The 16,904-nt window shown below is 38.8% G+C and overlaps 2 protein-coding genes across 5 annotated transcripts in view; one reads left to right on the top strand and one right to left on the bottom strand.

Moving 5' to 3' along the window:
* Positions 1 to 16,904, bottom strand: part of gabra3 (gamma-aminobutyric acid type A receptor subunit alpha3) — a 203,493-nt gene that overhangs the window by 114,512 nt on the left and 72,077 nt on the right. For all 4 annotated transcript variants that reach the window (XM_070555743.1, XM_070555744.1, XM_070555741.1 and 1 more), the window contains exon 2: positions 14,184 to 14,290. In XM_070555743.1, the coding sequence (XP_070411844.1) occupies positions 14,184 to 14,269 (86 nt within the window). In that variant the 5' untranslated portion in view covers positions 14,270 to 14,290. The remainder of the gene's footprint in view (positions 1 to 14,183; positions 14,291 to 16,904) is intronic.
* LOC107386624 (zinc finger protein 271) lies at positions 9,572 to 11,713 on the top strand. Its single transcript, XM_015961150.3, has 3 exons — positions 9,572 to 9,668; positions 9,838 to 9,888; positions 10,816 to 11,713. The coding sequence occupies exons 2-3, from the start codon at positions 9,871 to 9,873 to the stop codon at positions 11,572 to 11,574; spliced, it is 777 nt and encodes a 258-aa protein (XP_015816636.3). The 5' UTR covers positions 9,572 to 9,668; positions 9,838 to 9,870; the 3' UTR covers positions 11,575 to 11,713.

Raw genomic sequence — 16,904 nt, 5'->3', positions numbered from 1 at the left:
AAAGCCACGAATTAATTAAATATGAATTAAACGAATCCTCGAGGCAGAGAATTTGACTCGAGGATTTTTTGTACTCGAATTATTCGAGGTACTCGAGGAATCGTTTCAGCTCTAAATGACATTTTTTGATGCAACACCAAAGACGATGATATTTCTTTGTCCTTTGTGCCTGCTACAGTGTGCAACACAGCTCAGGTAGGTAATATTGTACTTCTTTATTGCTGCACATCTTCCGTGCTTTTATATTTTATGATTTAATATTTTTTCTAACTGAAGAAATATATGAGCAGGTTCATATTTTTCTATCAAAATAAACAAATCTACTTCACTTGCAGACAGTGAGGAGAAAAGAAACTACTCTGCAAAAGGAAAGCGGTGCAAAGATGCTAACAAGAGAAGTTGTAAAAAAACCAAAAGGCTTTGCTAACAGCGATACAAACGCTTTGTGCATATCACTTGATTAAATAACTGTATCCAGATCCAATAAATAACCAAAGCTAACCTTTTGCTTTTAACATTTCGAGCGAGGCTGACTGACATTTCAGATGACAACGTTAGGCGGAGGGATCTTAGTCTGCACTTAACGGCTTGTTTGTTCTGAGCTTTACGTTTCTGCTTGTACTTCAGAGGGATTTGGACATTGCTGCTAGTGAAAAATATTCTGAAATTATGATATCGCAAGCTGTGGTCTCATGGAAAGAGACGCAAGAGCCCCGTTTTTCCAAACGCACTCACAGATACCGCTTAGCTTATGTCAAAGCAGCAGAAGGAAAACCTTTAATCGACTGGAAATAGCTGCTCTGAAAGGCTTCACACAAACGTTCAGGACAGTTTTGGAGAAATCCATTCCTGCTATGTTCGGATTCATGACTCCAGGGGATGTCTGATAATTGGTGACCTCATCGATCAGATCCACACTATATCAATAGATTGACAGAAACCTTGAAGTAATTACAAAACAGATCAGTCAACCTGGAGGGCCACAACATGGTCAGAACTACGGCTGAGCAGTTTCACGCTTTGACTTTCAGCTCCTAAAACCAACATGTTCCATTCAATCCACCCATCCTCAGCGGTTCACACTTACAAATTTAATGACATCGGTTTGAAACGGTATAAGAACAATGATCAAAAGATTCTAAAGGATTTGGGCCCAAAGTGAAGGACTTAAGCCATAATTCTTATATATCTTCAGTTTGTCTGTCACATTTTCACCCGCTTATCTTATATATCTTCAGTTTGTCTGTCACATTTTCACCCGCTTATCTGAGTCCAGATTACTGGGGTAGTCGCAACACGTACGTGTGGTAGCAACACATCAGACCTAAACATGCTAAAAAATGTAATTTTTACACAAGATATTAGACGTGGAAGACCCAGGGACTAATACTGATGTCTGTCGTCCTTCAGGCTTGCTGTAAGAAGACACGCAGGGGTTTATGGGGGTTAGAGGAGGAAGATGTTCTGGTACTTTTCGACGGCAGCACTGCTTCAACAGTGCAATACCCTGATGAGGGATGAGCAAAATATCAAACATGTTATGGGTTAAGTGTCTTGCCCAAGGACACAACAGCAGCGTTCTGTGGTGGCAGCCAGGATCAAACCTGCAAACTGCTTGACTTCCTGTCTAGCACAATCTAAACTGCAGAATTTGGCGTATTTTGGAAGCGTAGTGCATAAAAAATTAGATGCAAAACACAATGATAGTGTTCTTAATCCGCCAGGAAATGAGTCAGTGTACAGGGAAGAAGTGCAGCAGCTGGTGGACTGGTGTACAGCTAACAACCTGACCCTGAACACCAACAAAACCAAAGAAACCATCAATGACCCAAGAAGGAAATAAATGGAGATCAGGTGGAGAGGGTGTCACAGTTCCTGGGCACAAACATCAGACTTCACATGGACACACAACACCCAACGTCTGATAAAGAAGGCACAACAATGGCAGTACTTCCTGAAAGCTCTCAGGCAGATCAGTCTGCCACAAAAACTGCTGGTGTGGTTTTATCACTGCTTCATAGAGAGAATCCTGACCAGCAGCATCCTGGTGTGGTACAGCAGCAGCTCTGCAGCTAACAGGAAGGTCTTGCAGAGAGGAATCAAAACTGCAGGAAAATAACAAACACACACCTGCCTGCCCTGGATGACATCTTCACCGCTCGCTGCCTTAGAAACATCCTAAAGGACTCAAACCACCCTGCTAACCATCTCTTCAAACTTCTTCCATCTGGTAAAGGATACAGAGCAATAACAACACGCACCACCAGCTGTTACACAGTTTTTATGCAAGAGCCATCACTGAACTGAATGTTGCTGCTAGGAGGTCACTAACAGGGATTCTGCTGGATAATTAGTGCACTACAGCACCTTTACAATAAGCTAGTCAACCCTGAAACCTCAACATGTGACTGTTTGCATTTATAGTGTGTTCACTTTGCATTTCAATTTGCAGTTATACTTTTACAGTTTTGCACCTTAAACTGGCTGTGTGTGTGAAAGTTGTGTGTGTGTGTGTGTGTGTGTGTGTGTGTGTGTGTGTGTGTGTGTGTGTGTGTGTGTGTGTGTGTGTGTGAGAGAGCGTGACATCTATTTTAGCCACATTTTATTTTACTCGTTTTACTACCTCTTACTTCAGCTGTCTTTAGTGAGTGCAAAGACAATTTCGTTGTATTATATCTGTAATGGCGGCTAATTTGCAGTGAAGTACGTTTCATGTCCGGTGGAAAGAAGGCTTTAGGCTAAGACAAATAATTTTTTGTCTAATTTTAAGCAAGAAGTGTCAAGTTTGCAGGGTTTCAAATTCATCATTTGTTCGTGGAAAAATTTCCAAAAACTTGAACCGTTTAAACATTGAAGGACGTTTCTAAACGGAGGTCTGTTTGAGCTAGAGCTCCAAAATGAGTTTTTTTTAAACCAAAATCTTATTTGTTGAAGTAGTTTGCAGCTTTTAACAATCTTTCTCTGTCAAATGCACAGCAATCAAAAGTGGCCAACTACACAACATTTTCCCAAGGTTTCTCTTTTCTTTAAGGGTTTTCACTAAACTGCTGGTAGAGGAAAAAGCAAACCAAAAACTCAAGCTGAAAATAAAAGATTAAGAATGTTTCAATCTGCACGCAACCTTGATAAATTCTTATTGGACAAAGTGTAATCAAACATAAAGGGGTCTCTGCTGGCCAATATTGATGAAAGCTCAGATTTGACCCTGTTTTTGTTTGCCTCCACGCCACAAAGAAGCTATTTTCCTGCTCGTTTAATTGGCAAAGTGGAATGCATTGACCTCGTCCAGACCTGCTACACATTAACCTTGACAGTCCTGCCGAAACAGAATGTTATCAGCTGACCAGGTCACATCTCAAAGTGATGCTCCAGCATTTGTGTGAATAATTCATGTGAGATGGGAGGGGGGAACTGGCCGAGGAAACTTCAGAGCCAATCATTTGGCAAAGTGTACATAAAGGTCTCTCATGCTTATAGCTATTGATTATGTGCCCCCTTAGCAAGACCCCTGGCAATAGATTACAAACAAAATAGACAACAAGACGGGCTTGCTGTCCACACCCATTAAGTGTTAACTGTATAAGAGGAAAGGGGCTGGAACTGATGAAACCAAGAAGTTGAACGTGCAGCAGTCTCATACATGTGAGATACATGGATTTCTGAGAATAATAGCTTAATTAAGCTCCATCTTTTCCATGTAGGAGCAATAAGTGAATGTGGAATGTACAGGATGACAGAACCCTAAAGAGAGGATTTGTCTGTTACACCTTAATCCGTTAAGAAACTCTTCTGCGGCAGCTGTAGCAAAGCCGATTTCAAGTCTGCAGATAACATCAGCGGGCATCAGGGAGACTGCAGCTCTCAGAGGGAAACCGCTCTGCTGATATGCAGATGTGCAGAGTCTGAGGATTATTCTGATGGACAATGAATAAATTTAGATGGGTTTTTTCGTGTAGTTTGGACGTGTGTTGGTGTTATTTCCTAATCTAATGAAAAGGTGTGAATAATAATTTAGAACAGTTTTACATAGTAAAAATGTGTTAAATGCTGGTTGCTGAGAGATGTTGGCTTAGCTCCCTGCATCTTAATTCAGATAATTGGGCAAGGATTGATATTTGTGGAGGGCCTTGTCACACATTGCATTTTTCACATTAGGCCAGTGAATAGTGAAAAGCTTGAAAAGAGAAAATTCTCGAACCATGCATTGAAAAACTTATGTAAAAAAAAAGTTGCTTAGATCCAAAAGGATTGATATAATAACGGCTAATCGGAGTGAAGTTAGGACAAATAAAATAAATAAATCAGTGCTGTCTAACAAAAATTCAAACCTCTAAATTTTACAACAGTTCATACAATTTTTTTTTATAAACTTTTACAACCCCCAATTTTACATAACATCGAGATTTGCACAGAATTCTGTGGCACAAATTATACCAACAGCAGCTAAATGTAGAACTTCCTGTTCAGCCAGGAAGGAAATCCTGCAAGAATTTTGCAACGGTTGTACTGAAATAACAATGTTATCAACAGTGGGTAAGAAAGTGAATATTAGAGATTCATCATTTCTGGTTTTGAAGGCCGGTCCCAACTTCTGAATTATTGCACAACTTTAACCTGCCTGTACTCATTCTGATCGTTTCTGAATGGTCTCGTAAAACAAAAATAGACAGACTTTTCTCAGTTTTTATTTCTGATACATTTGCAAATGACTCTGGAAATAAACGTTTCCACATCAATGCTCTGTTATTGGCAGGGTTGGTGGCTACTATAGGCTCAAGACCCGATGACTCGAAAAATCTGAATTTTTCTTTTGAGAGGGGAAAAAATGCTTGAAATAAACGTGCAGTACCGACATATATGGGTTTATAATATGTATGTATGTATATATATATATCTAATATATATATATATATATATATATATATATATATATATATATATATATATATATATATGTATGTATGTATGTATATATATATATATATATATATAATAAAAACACACAACATCAACAGAGAGCCTTCGATGCAAACTCAATGGGACTGTGGAAAACCACCCTTGAGGCCAATTGCACAAGTCTCCATCAAATGTGGCTGATACCAAGGAGACACCCTGTCCCCACTGCTGTTCTGCATAGGTCTGAATCCCCTCAGCTAAATAATCCACATGACTGGCTATAGCTACCGCAACAAGAATAGAACCACGATCAGCCACTTCCTCTACATGGATTAATAAAGCTGTATGCCAAGAGTGAGCGAGACATTGACTCACTGATCCACAATGCCAGGATCTACAGCACTAATATTGGAATGTCATTCAGACTTGAGAATTGTGGTTGAATGGTGACAAAGAAAGGGAAGGTAGTCCACACAGAAGGGGTCTCCCCCCCCAGAAGGACAGCTACTCTGCTTTTATTTTAAGAGTGGGTTAGCTAGAAGGCATTCTGAGGGATTGTGAAAAGTAAACCCCAAATACACACAGCACATTTTACAGGTTACACACAATTATTTACAATAACAGACAACTTAATATTTCTAATATAAAGCTCAACAGTTATTAGACTTCTCTGGCATTCGGAGTGTAATGGTTGTGACGCAATGCATTGTGGGAAACTGCTGTCCCAAGTCCGCAAAATGATGCATTGATGCATCCTCGGTACAATAGGCAGAGAAAGAACACATCCAGGAACTTTGAGTGAACTTGCGATGATGCATACTTAGGATTGGAACAGTCCTTGGGCCATCGTTGATGACATTTCACAAAGACGTGAGTACACAAGTACAGACAAGTATGCATGTGGAGAAACGGCCAAACAGTCTAAAGATTTTAGAATCAACTCAATCCAAGATGGCTGCCAGAGCTGCTCAATCTTAAAAACAAACAGAAAAAAAAAGGCTTCAACTCATTATAAAAGTAATAGTGGGTAGGGGTAATCTCCAAGATGTACTCTGAGCAATACTTTGTTGCAAGGCATCTTTTGTCATAACTTTGTATATGGTTTAACATTTTAGGACAAATAATTTGGTGTTTATTCAAAACAATCTGAGGGTGTACAAAAACACCACAAATTCCACCGTGTCATTGATAGTGTAGTGAATAATGCTTTTTTCTTTAATTTAAAGGAGACATAACATGCTTTTAAGTTATTCCTTTTTACATCTAAATCATTCAGTTGGGGGTCTAAATACAGTGGAACTGCAGTTCTTTGGTCTGATTTCCTCATTATTGTTGCTCTACAGACCCTCATCTACCCCTGTTCTGAGGAGAGTCTTGAGAACGAGCCGTTTTTGGGTACTGTCTCTTTAAACTGGAGGAGGAGCTGTAAACTCCGCCCCCCCCCTCCATAGTGCAGACCTGTACTCTCCTCCCCCAGTCGGACTTTGTAGTTCTATAGAGAAATCATTATTTAGCATAGCAGATTTAGCATAGCATATTAGCATTTTTAAAACATGTGGGGAGGGTAGTTCATCAAGCTGTTTCAAGGCTGCTAACTCTCTCATGCATTTGTCTGTAGTCACACACACACACCCGTCACTGCCGACGGAGGGACCAGCTAGCAGGCACGTGCGCGCGCGCGCGCACACACACACACACAAGGAATGCTGCTTGCTTATTTATTTCTATAAAAAATGTTTTAAAAAATGATACAGCTCATTAAAACACCATTAAAAGAATACATTTTATTAAGATCTCTATCTATATATATACATACATATAATTATAAATAATTTTATAAGTAGTCTTATTTTATATTGGGTGTCTTAATGGCTGAAAATGGATAAAAAGCAGTTACATTTTAATTTAAAGATTTGAGATTCGAGTCAAAAATAAAGAACATTCCTCCAAATGTTCTTTAATGTGATCATTATAATTCTAATGCTTACAACTTTGTTTTTATTGTCTGCAATGCGTAGCCTATATCTTTATTAAATGTGTTTAGCTGAAAAGTGGTAATTCTCTCTAATGTGTACAGAGAGGTGGACATCAGTGCTGCAGTGAAATTCCCAGGATCAGTCTGCTTTGCTAACAAATATAGTTAAATCTTACCTGCATTCTAAATAAATACCGTTAGGTGAAAACATCAATAGGCATTGAGTTATTGATACAATCCCTAACAGCCAGAATGGAAGAAGAGCATGCTGGGTCATCCTGGATCTGAGCCTGTTCTGTGTATTTACCTACAGGATGCAATAAATGTCTACAAGGCTGAGTTTGGACCATTACATCTAAAAGAAAACATACAATCAGTGATTTTTTTAAATTGTTTACATTAATATACAAATGTTCTAAGTATTAACCTCACAGCAAATAAGTAGAACAATATAATAAACAGGCTTTAGTAGTTAAACAGGCGTTGTGCACACAGGTGCTTTGTGTCTCGGTGCTGGTGTCTAGGTCTCAGAGTTCCTGTCCTCCTGCCGTCTTCTGTTGTCCTCAGGATACGGATTGATGTTTCCTGATGATGAGGGAGGGGCAGTATGTGGGCTTCAAACTGGTCCTGGATAACAGTGGGAGACCTCCGTTGTCTGAATACTGAGACCAGAGGGTTAGTGAGATGCAGATCTTCTCTACCTCATCTAGAAACGGAGTTGGTTCAGGGAAAACTTTTCCAAAGACCAGTTCCATGATGTCATCGCCATATTCTGCAATGATAGACGATAACTTTAATGACATATTTTGTTTACAAGCAGCTTTAGGAAAGTTGTTTCTTTAGCTTTCATGTTTATAGTCACGTTTGTGTTTGTTCACAAGTTCACTTTGCTGCAGTGACTTCATATTCTTACAAATGTAATAAAATAGTGACACTAAAATTATACAAATGATTCCTTATGAAAGGAAGCTCATTAGAGAGCAGTGCAGACAGACTTACTACATGCTGCAGCTGTTTTTACAGGCCAGCTGCTGCTGAATTTGGGGAAAGTTATTCTGCACACATCCAGATCAGATGGTCGATTACAGAAAATAATGTAATTCAATAATTTCTAAACAGATTAAACAAGTAAAACATCAAATAAATCACTCTGCTGTCATCAGACGGAGTGATTCAGGGGGTGAGGTGTTCTTAATGATGAGGGTGGCTGAGGTGTGTCATCACTCACTTTGGTCTGGTCCAGACCGTCTCTTTACTGGTGGGTCTCCTTCCTCAGTAGGTGACGTGAAATGCCAACATCTGAACGTTCTGTGTTCCTTAGAGGAGAAGAAAAGTAACATTAGCAAGCTGGCTAAATTATTTTTTACTAGCATCTCGGAGAAGCAGATCTTCACTTACCTAAACATCAGACCAGTTTGTCCCAGCTGAGCTCATCAGGGCTTTAGTCTGACAGCCTGTCAGTGAAACACGGCTCCAGTCTTCTGGATGTTGACTCTAAAAAGCAAAGGAACATTTCTACTTTTATTTTAATTATTTTACAGCCGATTTTATCAGCTTTCCGACGCTCACGCTCATACAGACGGTGAGCTTTGCTGCGTCTGACTGATAAAGTTAGTTTTTATATCTGCAGTGAGACAAAAAACTAACCTCACTCCACTCAGAGATTGTTCTTTAAAACTATTAAATCCACTGTGTTGACGCACTTTAATGACTTTGTCACGCTGCATTTTAGCTGATATGGGACTTTACTGGATGCTAAGATTACATCACACTCATGTAGAATAACACACAGGCTCTCTGCTGCTACAATCAGTGGGAGGTTATCATCTGGTGTAAAAGAAGGCGTTGATCAGAAATCACGTTTTATTCCACGAAAATCAGCCAAATCCACATTGATCTGGGTGCTAACTTTACTAGCATACTGTGCTAGCGATAGCAAGCCGGATGCTAACGCTTTAGTGCTGCTAATGCCCGTAAATCTAAAGTAAAGTTTGTCGACATTTTAGAGTGATATGAAGCTTACCGCTCTGCTGCTGTGTCCCGGTGCTGCCACATTCAGATGCAAATGACTCCTTTTAGATAGATGAAGCCCTCAGTACTTACTAGCCTGGAGACAGGAACGAACGAACCACGCGCGCGCGCGCGCGCGCACACACACACACACACACACAAACACAAACACACTACTTTTTCTTCTGTGTTTTTTTTAGCAGTAGTGTCATCAGCTCCTGGGTTTAAATACTGCCACACCACCCTTCCTTAAAACGAGGAACAGTTTTGAGCTGTGTGTGGCTAAAATAACCAGACATTCTGCATTTTTCCAATAGGACTACAAAAAATCTTAGCGAGAAGAAAAAATGGCGGATTGGCTCTGTGTTTAGCCGAGGGCCATTACCATATTTGGTAGTTATCCTGACTAAATTAATTACTGACGTAATGGATAATGTAAAAACTGAACGGGTGGACAAATATGCCCAAAACTTAATTATTAAATATCTAAATAGCAACTCCAGTGAATAATATAAGCCTTTTTGCTCACTTAGACACTTAAAATGTGAAACACACTGTGTTAATGGATAAAAAAGTGGGTTTTTCATGTTATGTCTCCTTTAAACAAAGACAAAATTAAAAAGCACTGAAAGCAACATTCATTAGTTTAATTTTTAAATAGATTCTGGAATCTTTCAATTAATGCAACCATTGGCTACCATGAAAACAACTCTGCATTAAAAAAACTGTCACTTCTGAGAGGACACTTTCAACAGGCAGAGAGTATTTCAACACCTTCACAGAAACAGTAAGAAAAATAATGCTTTTTAAAACTTTATGGCAAGACTGTATACTCATCTGACCATCTGAAGTGACTTTTGGAAATTTTACCCGAATTAGTTAAACATGGCTACAGATTTTAGTTGTTATTTCTGTAGCATTTCTTCTGATATGTTGTGTTCTTTTGAATATTCCAGAGGTGATTCCTGGATAGAGTGGAGTGGAGAGTCATGTCGTCACTGGAAGAGGTTGGTTGATTTTGATTGTTGATATATGAGATTTTGGTCAAAAGTTTTGACAATTAAGTCAAGTAAGTTGCGTTGGATAGGCACATTAGACAAATGCAATAACAAAGAATATTGTTGCTAAGAAACCTCTAGTAGGCTTGCTCAATAACATCCAGTTTACCAATATTGTTGACTCTTTAATCCGATAACGATATAAATGAAAAATAAAAAACTAAAAACATTTAGGTCATTATCTCCCATCATGCATGCTTACATTTTAAACATTTTCTGTATAAAATGACAACTTCTTTAAGCTAGTAATAAGAAAAGTGCTGAATCTCAGTCTCCCCAAGTGTGATGTTTAGATGTGTGCATTAGTTTGTAATGTATTATGTATGTATAATTTCTTTTTTGTAATTTGAATTTGAAAAGATCGTCAGATAAGAAAAGCAAGCCTTGGGTGAAGATTCTTGCTTTTGTTTTAGTCGTTTGTCACTACAGAAGAAATTTCTACTTCACAGTTAGAGCTAAAAAACTAAAATATCTCAAACACTTTACCTCAGATCTGTCATATTTTGACATTTTGAGAAAGAGGGAATGCAGCTGAAGAGTTTGATGTATAATATGTGTATGATATGTAACAGTTGTGGCATTAAAAGACTGAAAACTGATACTGTTATTTTCTGATTTACAAATTAATACAGATAGCAGCCGATTTTAATGGTAGACTGATAATACAAGACATCCCCATTCTGAAGCATTTGTAAAAAAAACGTAGACAATATTCCAAACTTTTAAATAATGTTCTACTTATAAATGTGTTTTTTTTATTTTTTTATGTTAGAACTGAGATTATCTGCTTATATTTTTCCAAATGTAACATATGTTTGTGGGGTAACATTTCTGAAGGTAACTGGATTAACAGTTTTTATTTTCTCTATTTAAAAGAACCAGACCTGTCAGGAAAAGGAAAAGGTCGAGGAAGACTTGAGTCTCAGACCATTGGATCACCCTAACAAGGCAAAGAAGCTGCATAGCTGTGAGCACTGTGAAAAGACCTTTGATTTACCATTCAAGTTAAAATGCCACCAGCAGATCCACACTGGGGAAAAGCCATTTCCTTGTGACCAGTGTGGGAAAACCTTTTCTTATTCAAGTCATTTGAAATGTCATCTGCGGATCCACACTGGGGAAAAGCCATTTCCTTGTGACCAGTGTGGGAAAACCTTTTCTCGTTCAAGTAATTTGAAACTTCATCAGCGGATCCACACAGGGGAAAAGCCATTTCCTTGTGACCAGTGTGGGAAAACCTTTTCTCATTCAAGTAATTTGAAATGTCATCTGCGGATCCACACTGGGGAAAAGCCATTTCCTTGTGACCAGTGTGGGAAAACCTTTTCTCATTCAAGTCATTTGAAACGCCATCAGCGGATCCACAATGGGGAAAAGCCATTTCCTTGTGACCAGTGTGGGAAAACCTTTTCTTGTTCAAGTAATTTGAAACGCCATCAGCGGATCCACAATGGGGAAAAGCCATTTCCTTGTGACCAGTGTGGGAAAACCTTTTCTCATTCAGGTAATTTGAAACGCCATCAGCAGATCCACACTGGAGAAAAGCCATTTCCTTGTGACCAGTGTGAGAAAAGCTTTTCTCAGTCAGGACATCTGAAAGGACACCAGCGAATCCACACAAGAGGGCATCAGTAACATGTGTGACCAGTAGAAAGAGAGATTGCGTGTCATTATCAGCATATTTACATTGATGTCGCCATAAATAAAAGTAATTTTACTGGGTCAAAGGTTCAAGCCCAAAACCATTGTTTCAATAATAATATTCTGCATTCAACTCAGTGTGTGACATTTTCTTTTAAATGCAAATACACACATAACAATGATTATCTTTGCTTAACCAAACATTGTAAAATTGCTGCCTTTTAAAGGTTTTTATTCCTTGTTTCATATGAAAAAATAAACACTTCTGCATCCACTATGTTTACGTTTTGAAAGAGAGCCCACAGTAATGTTACTCAGCTGTGTTTGTTCAGTCCATAGAAAAAGAATAAACATTAGCATTTTACTTTTTAAGAATTTTAGATCAAGTCATGCAAGTTTTAAGTGTTTTTCAGATAAGTCAGATGAGCTTAATAGTTTATTATTTGGTTTATAAAAAATATTCTAGATTCACAGAGTTTTTGCACAATCAGACTTCTAAAAGCAGCAGTTTATTGTTGCCAACAATGTCAAGGCAACAAGTTAACTAAATCTTTATTATGTTATCAGATTAATTCACAAATGTGATCTGGTTTTTGTTTGCTGTACGGTGGTCAGAATAGAAAAGTTGAGATGTGTTAGCATTAAAAAAAGCACATATTTTTTGCACCTGGTAAAAAAATCCATCATTCCTTAAAGAGCAAGTCACCCCCAAATTAACTTTTTTTCTTCTGATAAACCTTATAAATACGTGTTCAGCCACGTGTAGTCAATAGTTTAGCACTTTAGTGCATTTTAGTAAAAATTTAAATGTTCTGCCAAAAACTGTCAGTGTTGTGCTGTTGTCAGGTAAAAACTCTGCACTGCTGTTTAAATCTGCCATCGCTATTGGCTAAGAGGTACCCTAGAACGTTGGCTGGTACGATATGATGTCACAATGTCATTGTAAGCCTGTGTGTGTGTGTGTGTTTGTTTGTTAGCGGCTCCGCCCTCTCGGTCTGCTAGGCAACAGCATTTGTTGCATTTTTCAAACAGGAAGTGGGAGTGGAGTAATACTCTGGTGACTTGCTCTTTATAGCTAAGCCCTGGAACGTCTTCAATCCTTATTACACTCCTGGTTATTGGCATGGGTTAGTGTTAGCATGAATTAGCACTTAGCAATGGTGTGTTCATGGATGAGAAAAAAATATTGTATTTTTGTATTGTTGTTTTATATGTATTTTATCTGGACCTAAGAGTCTGTCAATAAAGATTATCTATCTTTATATTGCTATTTGACAACACTGCATTCAGGAGTCAAAGAAATAAAAAATGTCCATGTCAGATTGTCTTTCTGCAGATAAAGTCAATCATAATGACTGTTGGCCAATTCAATCAACAGCTGATTTTCCAGCTATTATTTAAATCTTTTCCACAGAGATGCACTTCAGGAATGGCCAAAAAAATCCCTTTAATGCATCCAGATTTAAAATGCACCAAGGGAATTGTGTTGAATTAGAAACATGGAGGACAAAACCATCATAGGATGAAAGAATCACTGGATGCAGAGATGAATAATTAAACACAGCAACAGAATGGGATTCTGCACCTTCCTTTGGACAATAGAAGCAACATGATAATGATTTTTCGAGGATTTGTCAGTCATCTACTTTGTAGGGTTTTAATCTAACAGGGATACGTATTGTTCTCCTGCCAGTTTTGGCCTGCAACAACTCTTAGCTTCCTATTTTATTTAATATATGCAAATGTAATAAATGTGAGCTCCTAATAAGTGAGAGGGGCCAAGTGGCAAAATGACAAAGCAAACTGGGCTAATCCCTGTCGTCACAGCCTTCCGATTCCCTGTCCCTGCTTTCATTCTTCCACATTTAGTTTATTTATTTTTTTGCTACTGTGCAAATTTGGAAGTGACTTGAGCGCTGCTGCGTCCGCCACAGCATCTTACCTTATCAACAAAGCTGGCATGGCAACCTGTGCAATCTCTTCATTTAAAATTACAAGGAGCATTATGAAAATGATTCCTGGAGATGCAGTTTTTTTAACCACACCCCGCTGACTCCGACATATAGACTGAAAAATGTGCACAAGATGCAGGAGTGAAAATGCTGCAAGCTGGCAATTGTACCTGTGCCGCTCTGCACAATGCAAATTAATTCACCAGTCAGTGAAATTTGGTACAGAGGTGGCTTTGTGTGGAAGGGAGGGCCAGCTCAACTTCATATTTGCATTCTTTATTCTTTATTCTATATTTATTATTATTTTATTGGCCCGATTGAAAACAAGTTGGCGTCATCTCCCACCAAATAAGTCACAGCTTTGTCTGGAAAACGCTGCAGTACAGAGAATAAAAAAGATGATCAATAAATCTCTTCATCTCTTTCTTTTTTATCTCCTCTACAGTTCAGCATCATTATATGTTGTTTAACTTGACAAACGTAGAGCGACAGGAGAAAATGTGAGCTCCTGATGGTGTTTGTTAGATCATCATTCCTGCTGCAGAGGTAAGTCTGATTAATAATTGTCTTTCAACCGGCGAGACTGAGCCACGGGGGAGAGAATGGATGACAGTAATCACATCCTTGGAGGTGCTGCAGAGTTTGTTGTACCTGGATTCAGGGAGAAGGTTGAGGAGAAGGAGAAAGACCCACAAGCTCAGGTCCTGTGATTTAGCTTTCCGGATTACAGCTGCCATGTTGGTTCAGACTGGAGGCTCCTGCATAGAAACAGAAAAGAGACAGGTGAATTGAGTCTGAGCAAAGCTAAAAACGGCCATTTCAATTTCTTACCAAATAGAGTAAATTAGGGTTAGCCCTAACCCTAATAAGGGGACTAACAGCAGACAGCAGGAAGCAAGTCTCGTAACAAAACCCTGTGCAAAACATTGAAATGTTCTTTGTTCCTCTTCCTGGTGGCAGTCAGAAGGTAATTATAACATTCTTCACAGATGGACACGTCTACTCAAAGTTCCCAAACATTCTGACTCAATGCTCTCCACATCTTTCAATCCGCCGTGAGTCACCATGACCTCTTTTGGCTTTTGGATCAGTTAACATTCGTTATCAGCAATAATCACCCTTCGTCCAGGAAACTAAGCTGCTTCCTGATAATAACAATGCCATCATTCTGACTTCTGCAGCACAAATTAAACTGCAATTTGGGTTTTTGGAATGACTGTGAGACTGAGAAAATAGTCTAATTTACTGGTGCTTATTGAACGCGACTCGTCTTTCCTTATTTTTCGGGTAATTTTAACATGTTCATTTAACTTGTATGTTTTGTTGTGTGTAAACTGAACTAAAAGTAGACTTTAAGGGCATTTCTTACTTTTTTATAAAACAGTTTGGGGCATCTTTTGTCTTTTGTAATTTTTCCCAAAATGTTCATCTTTGCAAAAATGAGAAAATAAAAAAAATTTTTTGGTGAAAATCTTGAAATGTACCGAATTGACCCGAATATAAGACGAGGTTGTTTTCATTGAAAATAATTTTAAAATGTGGGATCGTCTTATAATCGGGGTCTAAGCATTTACACATGCTGATATTTTCTAGGGTCATTACATGCCCATAACAGTAGAGGGCGCCATGCTGTGTGTTCTCAACAGGAGAAAAAAATGGTGACGATAGGTCCGGAGTAGCCTAGTGAACTAGACCAAATTCTTGCTTTGCAAAGTTTGGTCTAGGCATGCTCCATTGGAACCTCAGCAGCTCCTACCAGGACTCTTGCTAGCCAATCACAGCTCTCTAGAGGGGTTTCAAACACATAAAGAGCTGTGATTGGTCCATAATGGTGGGCCAATCATAGTGCTCCATCTGCTTAGTGAACAAATCACAGAGCTTTATCCGCTTTGTGGGCCAATCAGGGCACTCTATATGCCTGGTGGGTGGGATGATGCAACAGAGTGAAACAAGAGTATGTCACATTCATTGTCCAGTGGAATGCGGAGCTCATTTGAAAGACAACGGTAGAACCCGCCCCACAACCAAGAGCCGTCAATGGAGCGTGGCCAGACTAAATAATAAATTTATTTAGTCTGGCTTGCCAGGCTAGGTCCGGAGCAGAGTGGACCAAAAGTGGGGCAAGTTAACACAGTAAGGCAGAGTTATGTGAATTTTAAGATGACGGTGGTAAATTCAGCAGAGGCGTCAAACATTGCATGCATGGATGCATTGGATGGCAGTGAGGATGACGTTCTGGGAGGAGCTGGCAGGTGTAGCGATCTGATGGTACACCGGGAATGCCGCAGCATGAGTGAGAATGAGAGTCAGTACAGCGTGGCAGGGGACGTCTGTAAATAAAAGCTTCATTTGACTTTTGATTTCACATGTCAGCAAAGTTCTGATAGTTTGCATTAAAATAGTATTTTTGTTCAGTATTTGTTATCGAATTTTCAATAAAAAAAGTTTGTTTAAAAGCACTGTTTTTGTTTTTCCCTGAAGATTAGTCTTGGAAAGAGGGGTCATCTATAATCGAGGTCATCCTATATTCCGGTCAATACGGTAGTTTTAAAAAATCTATTTAGTCTTTTGAGTTTCAGAGCTTTTGTATATGATGATACATTTTTTGTAAAATACACCTCTGATACCAGTCAATCCTCACTGATGCTAGTACTCCTGTAAAACCAACAACTGCAGGTCGGTCTACGCCCCATTGTAGCCTCAGCAGGTCTACCATTGGCTCAGCTAAGTGTGGGCTGGGCCAATCACAGCCCTCTTTGTTTATAAAGAGATGTTGGGTGGGTTTTGCACCATTACAGCAGGGCTGTTTATTCTTTTACAATGACTGCTGAGCTGAGGTGGAACAAAACGACTAAGATTGCGCAGGAACAGTGCTCATTTGAGACAGTATCAAATTAAGACCTGAGCTTTTCTTTGAGACATGAGCAGACAGAAGTACTTCTTCTTCTACTTCTTCAATAGTTTATGGTTGACTGTCCCACTGACTGATTATTCGTTGCTCTGATTGGTCCTAGTGCTGTCCAATTGCATGCGGGAACAGTTTGAAAGACAAATGTAGATTTCGCCCTACGACTAAGCTCTGTCTATGGGTCATGGCCAGACTATATATTTACATATATTAGATGGCTTGCAAGGCTAATGAAATTTTTTTTTTTATTAATTTCTATGATTTATTCCACTTAGATGAAGTCTCTCTATGTACATGTGTTAATAAAAATATTCAGAGCAATCAGTTATGGCTGGCATGATTAACAATAGAACTAAATATGATAGACGATAACTCAAATACTTTACCGTGGAAAAAGGTCACCCCAAGAAATTGTGAAATTAACATCAGCAATGGAAAAACTGAACTTAGTAGAAAGATTACAC

The sequence above is a fragment of the Nothobranchius furzeri genome, chromosome 10 (genome assembly GCF_043380555.1).
Source record: "Nothobranchius furzeri strain GRZ-AD chromosome 10, NfurGRZ-RIMD1, whole genome shotgun sequence".
NCBI lineage: Eukaryota > Metazoa > Chordata > Actinopteri > Cyprinodontiformes > Nothobranchiidae > Nothobranchius > Nothobranchius furzeri.
This window is presented reverse-complemented; position numbering and strand designations above follow the sequence as displayed.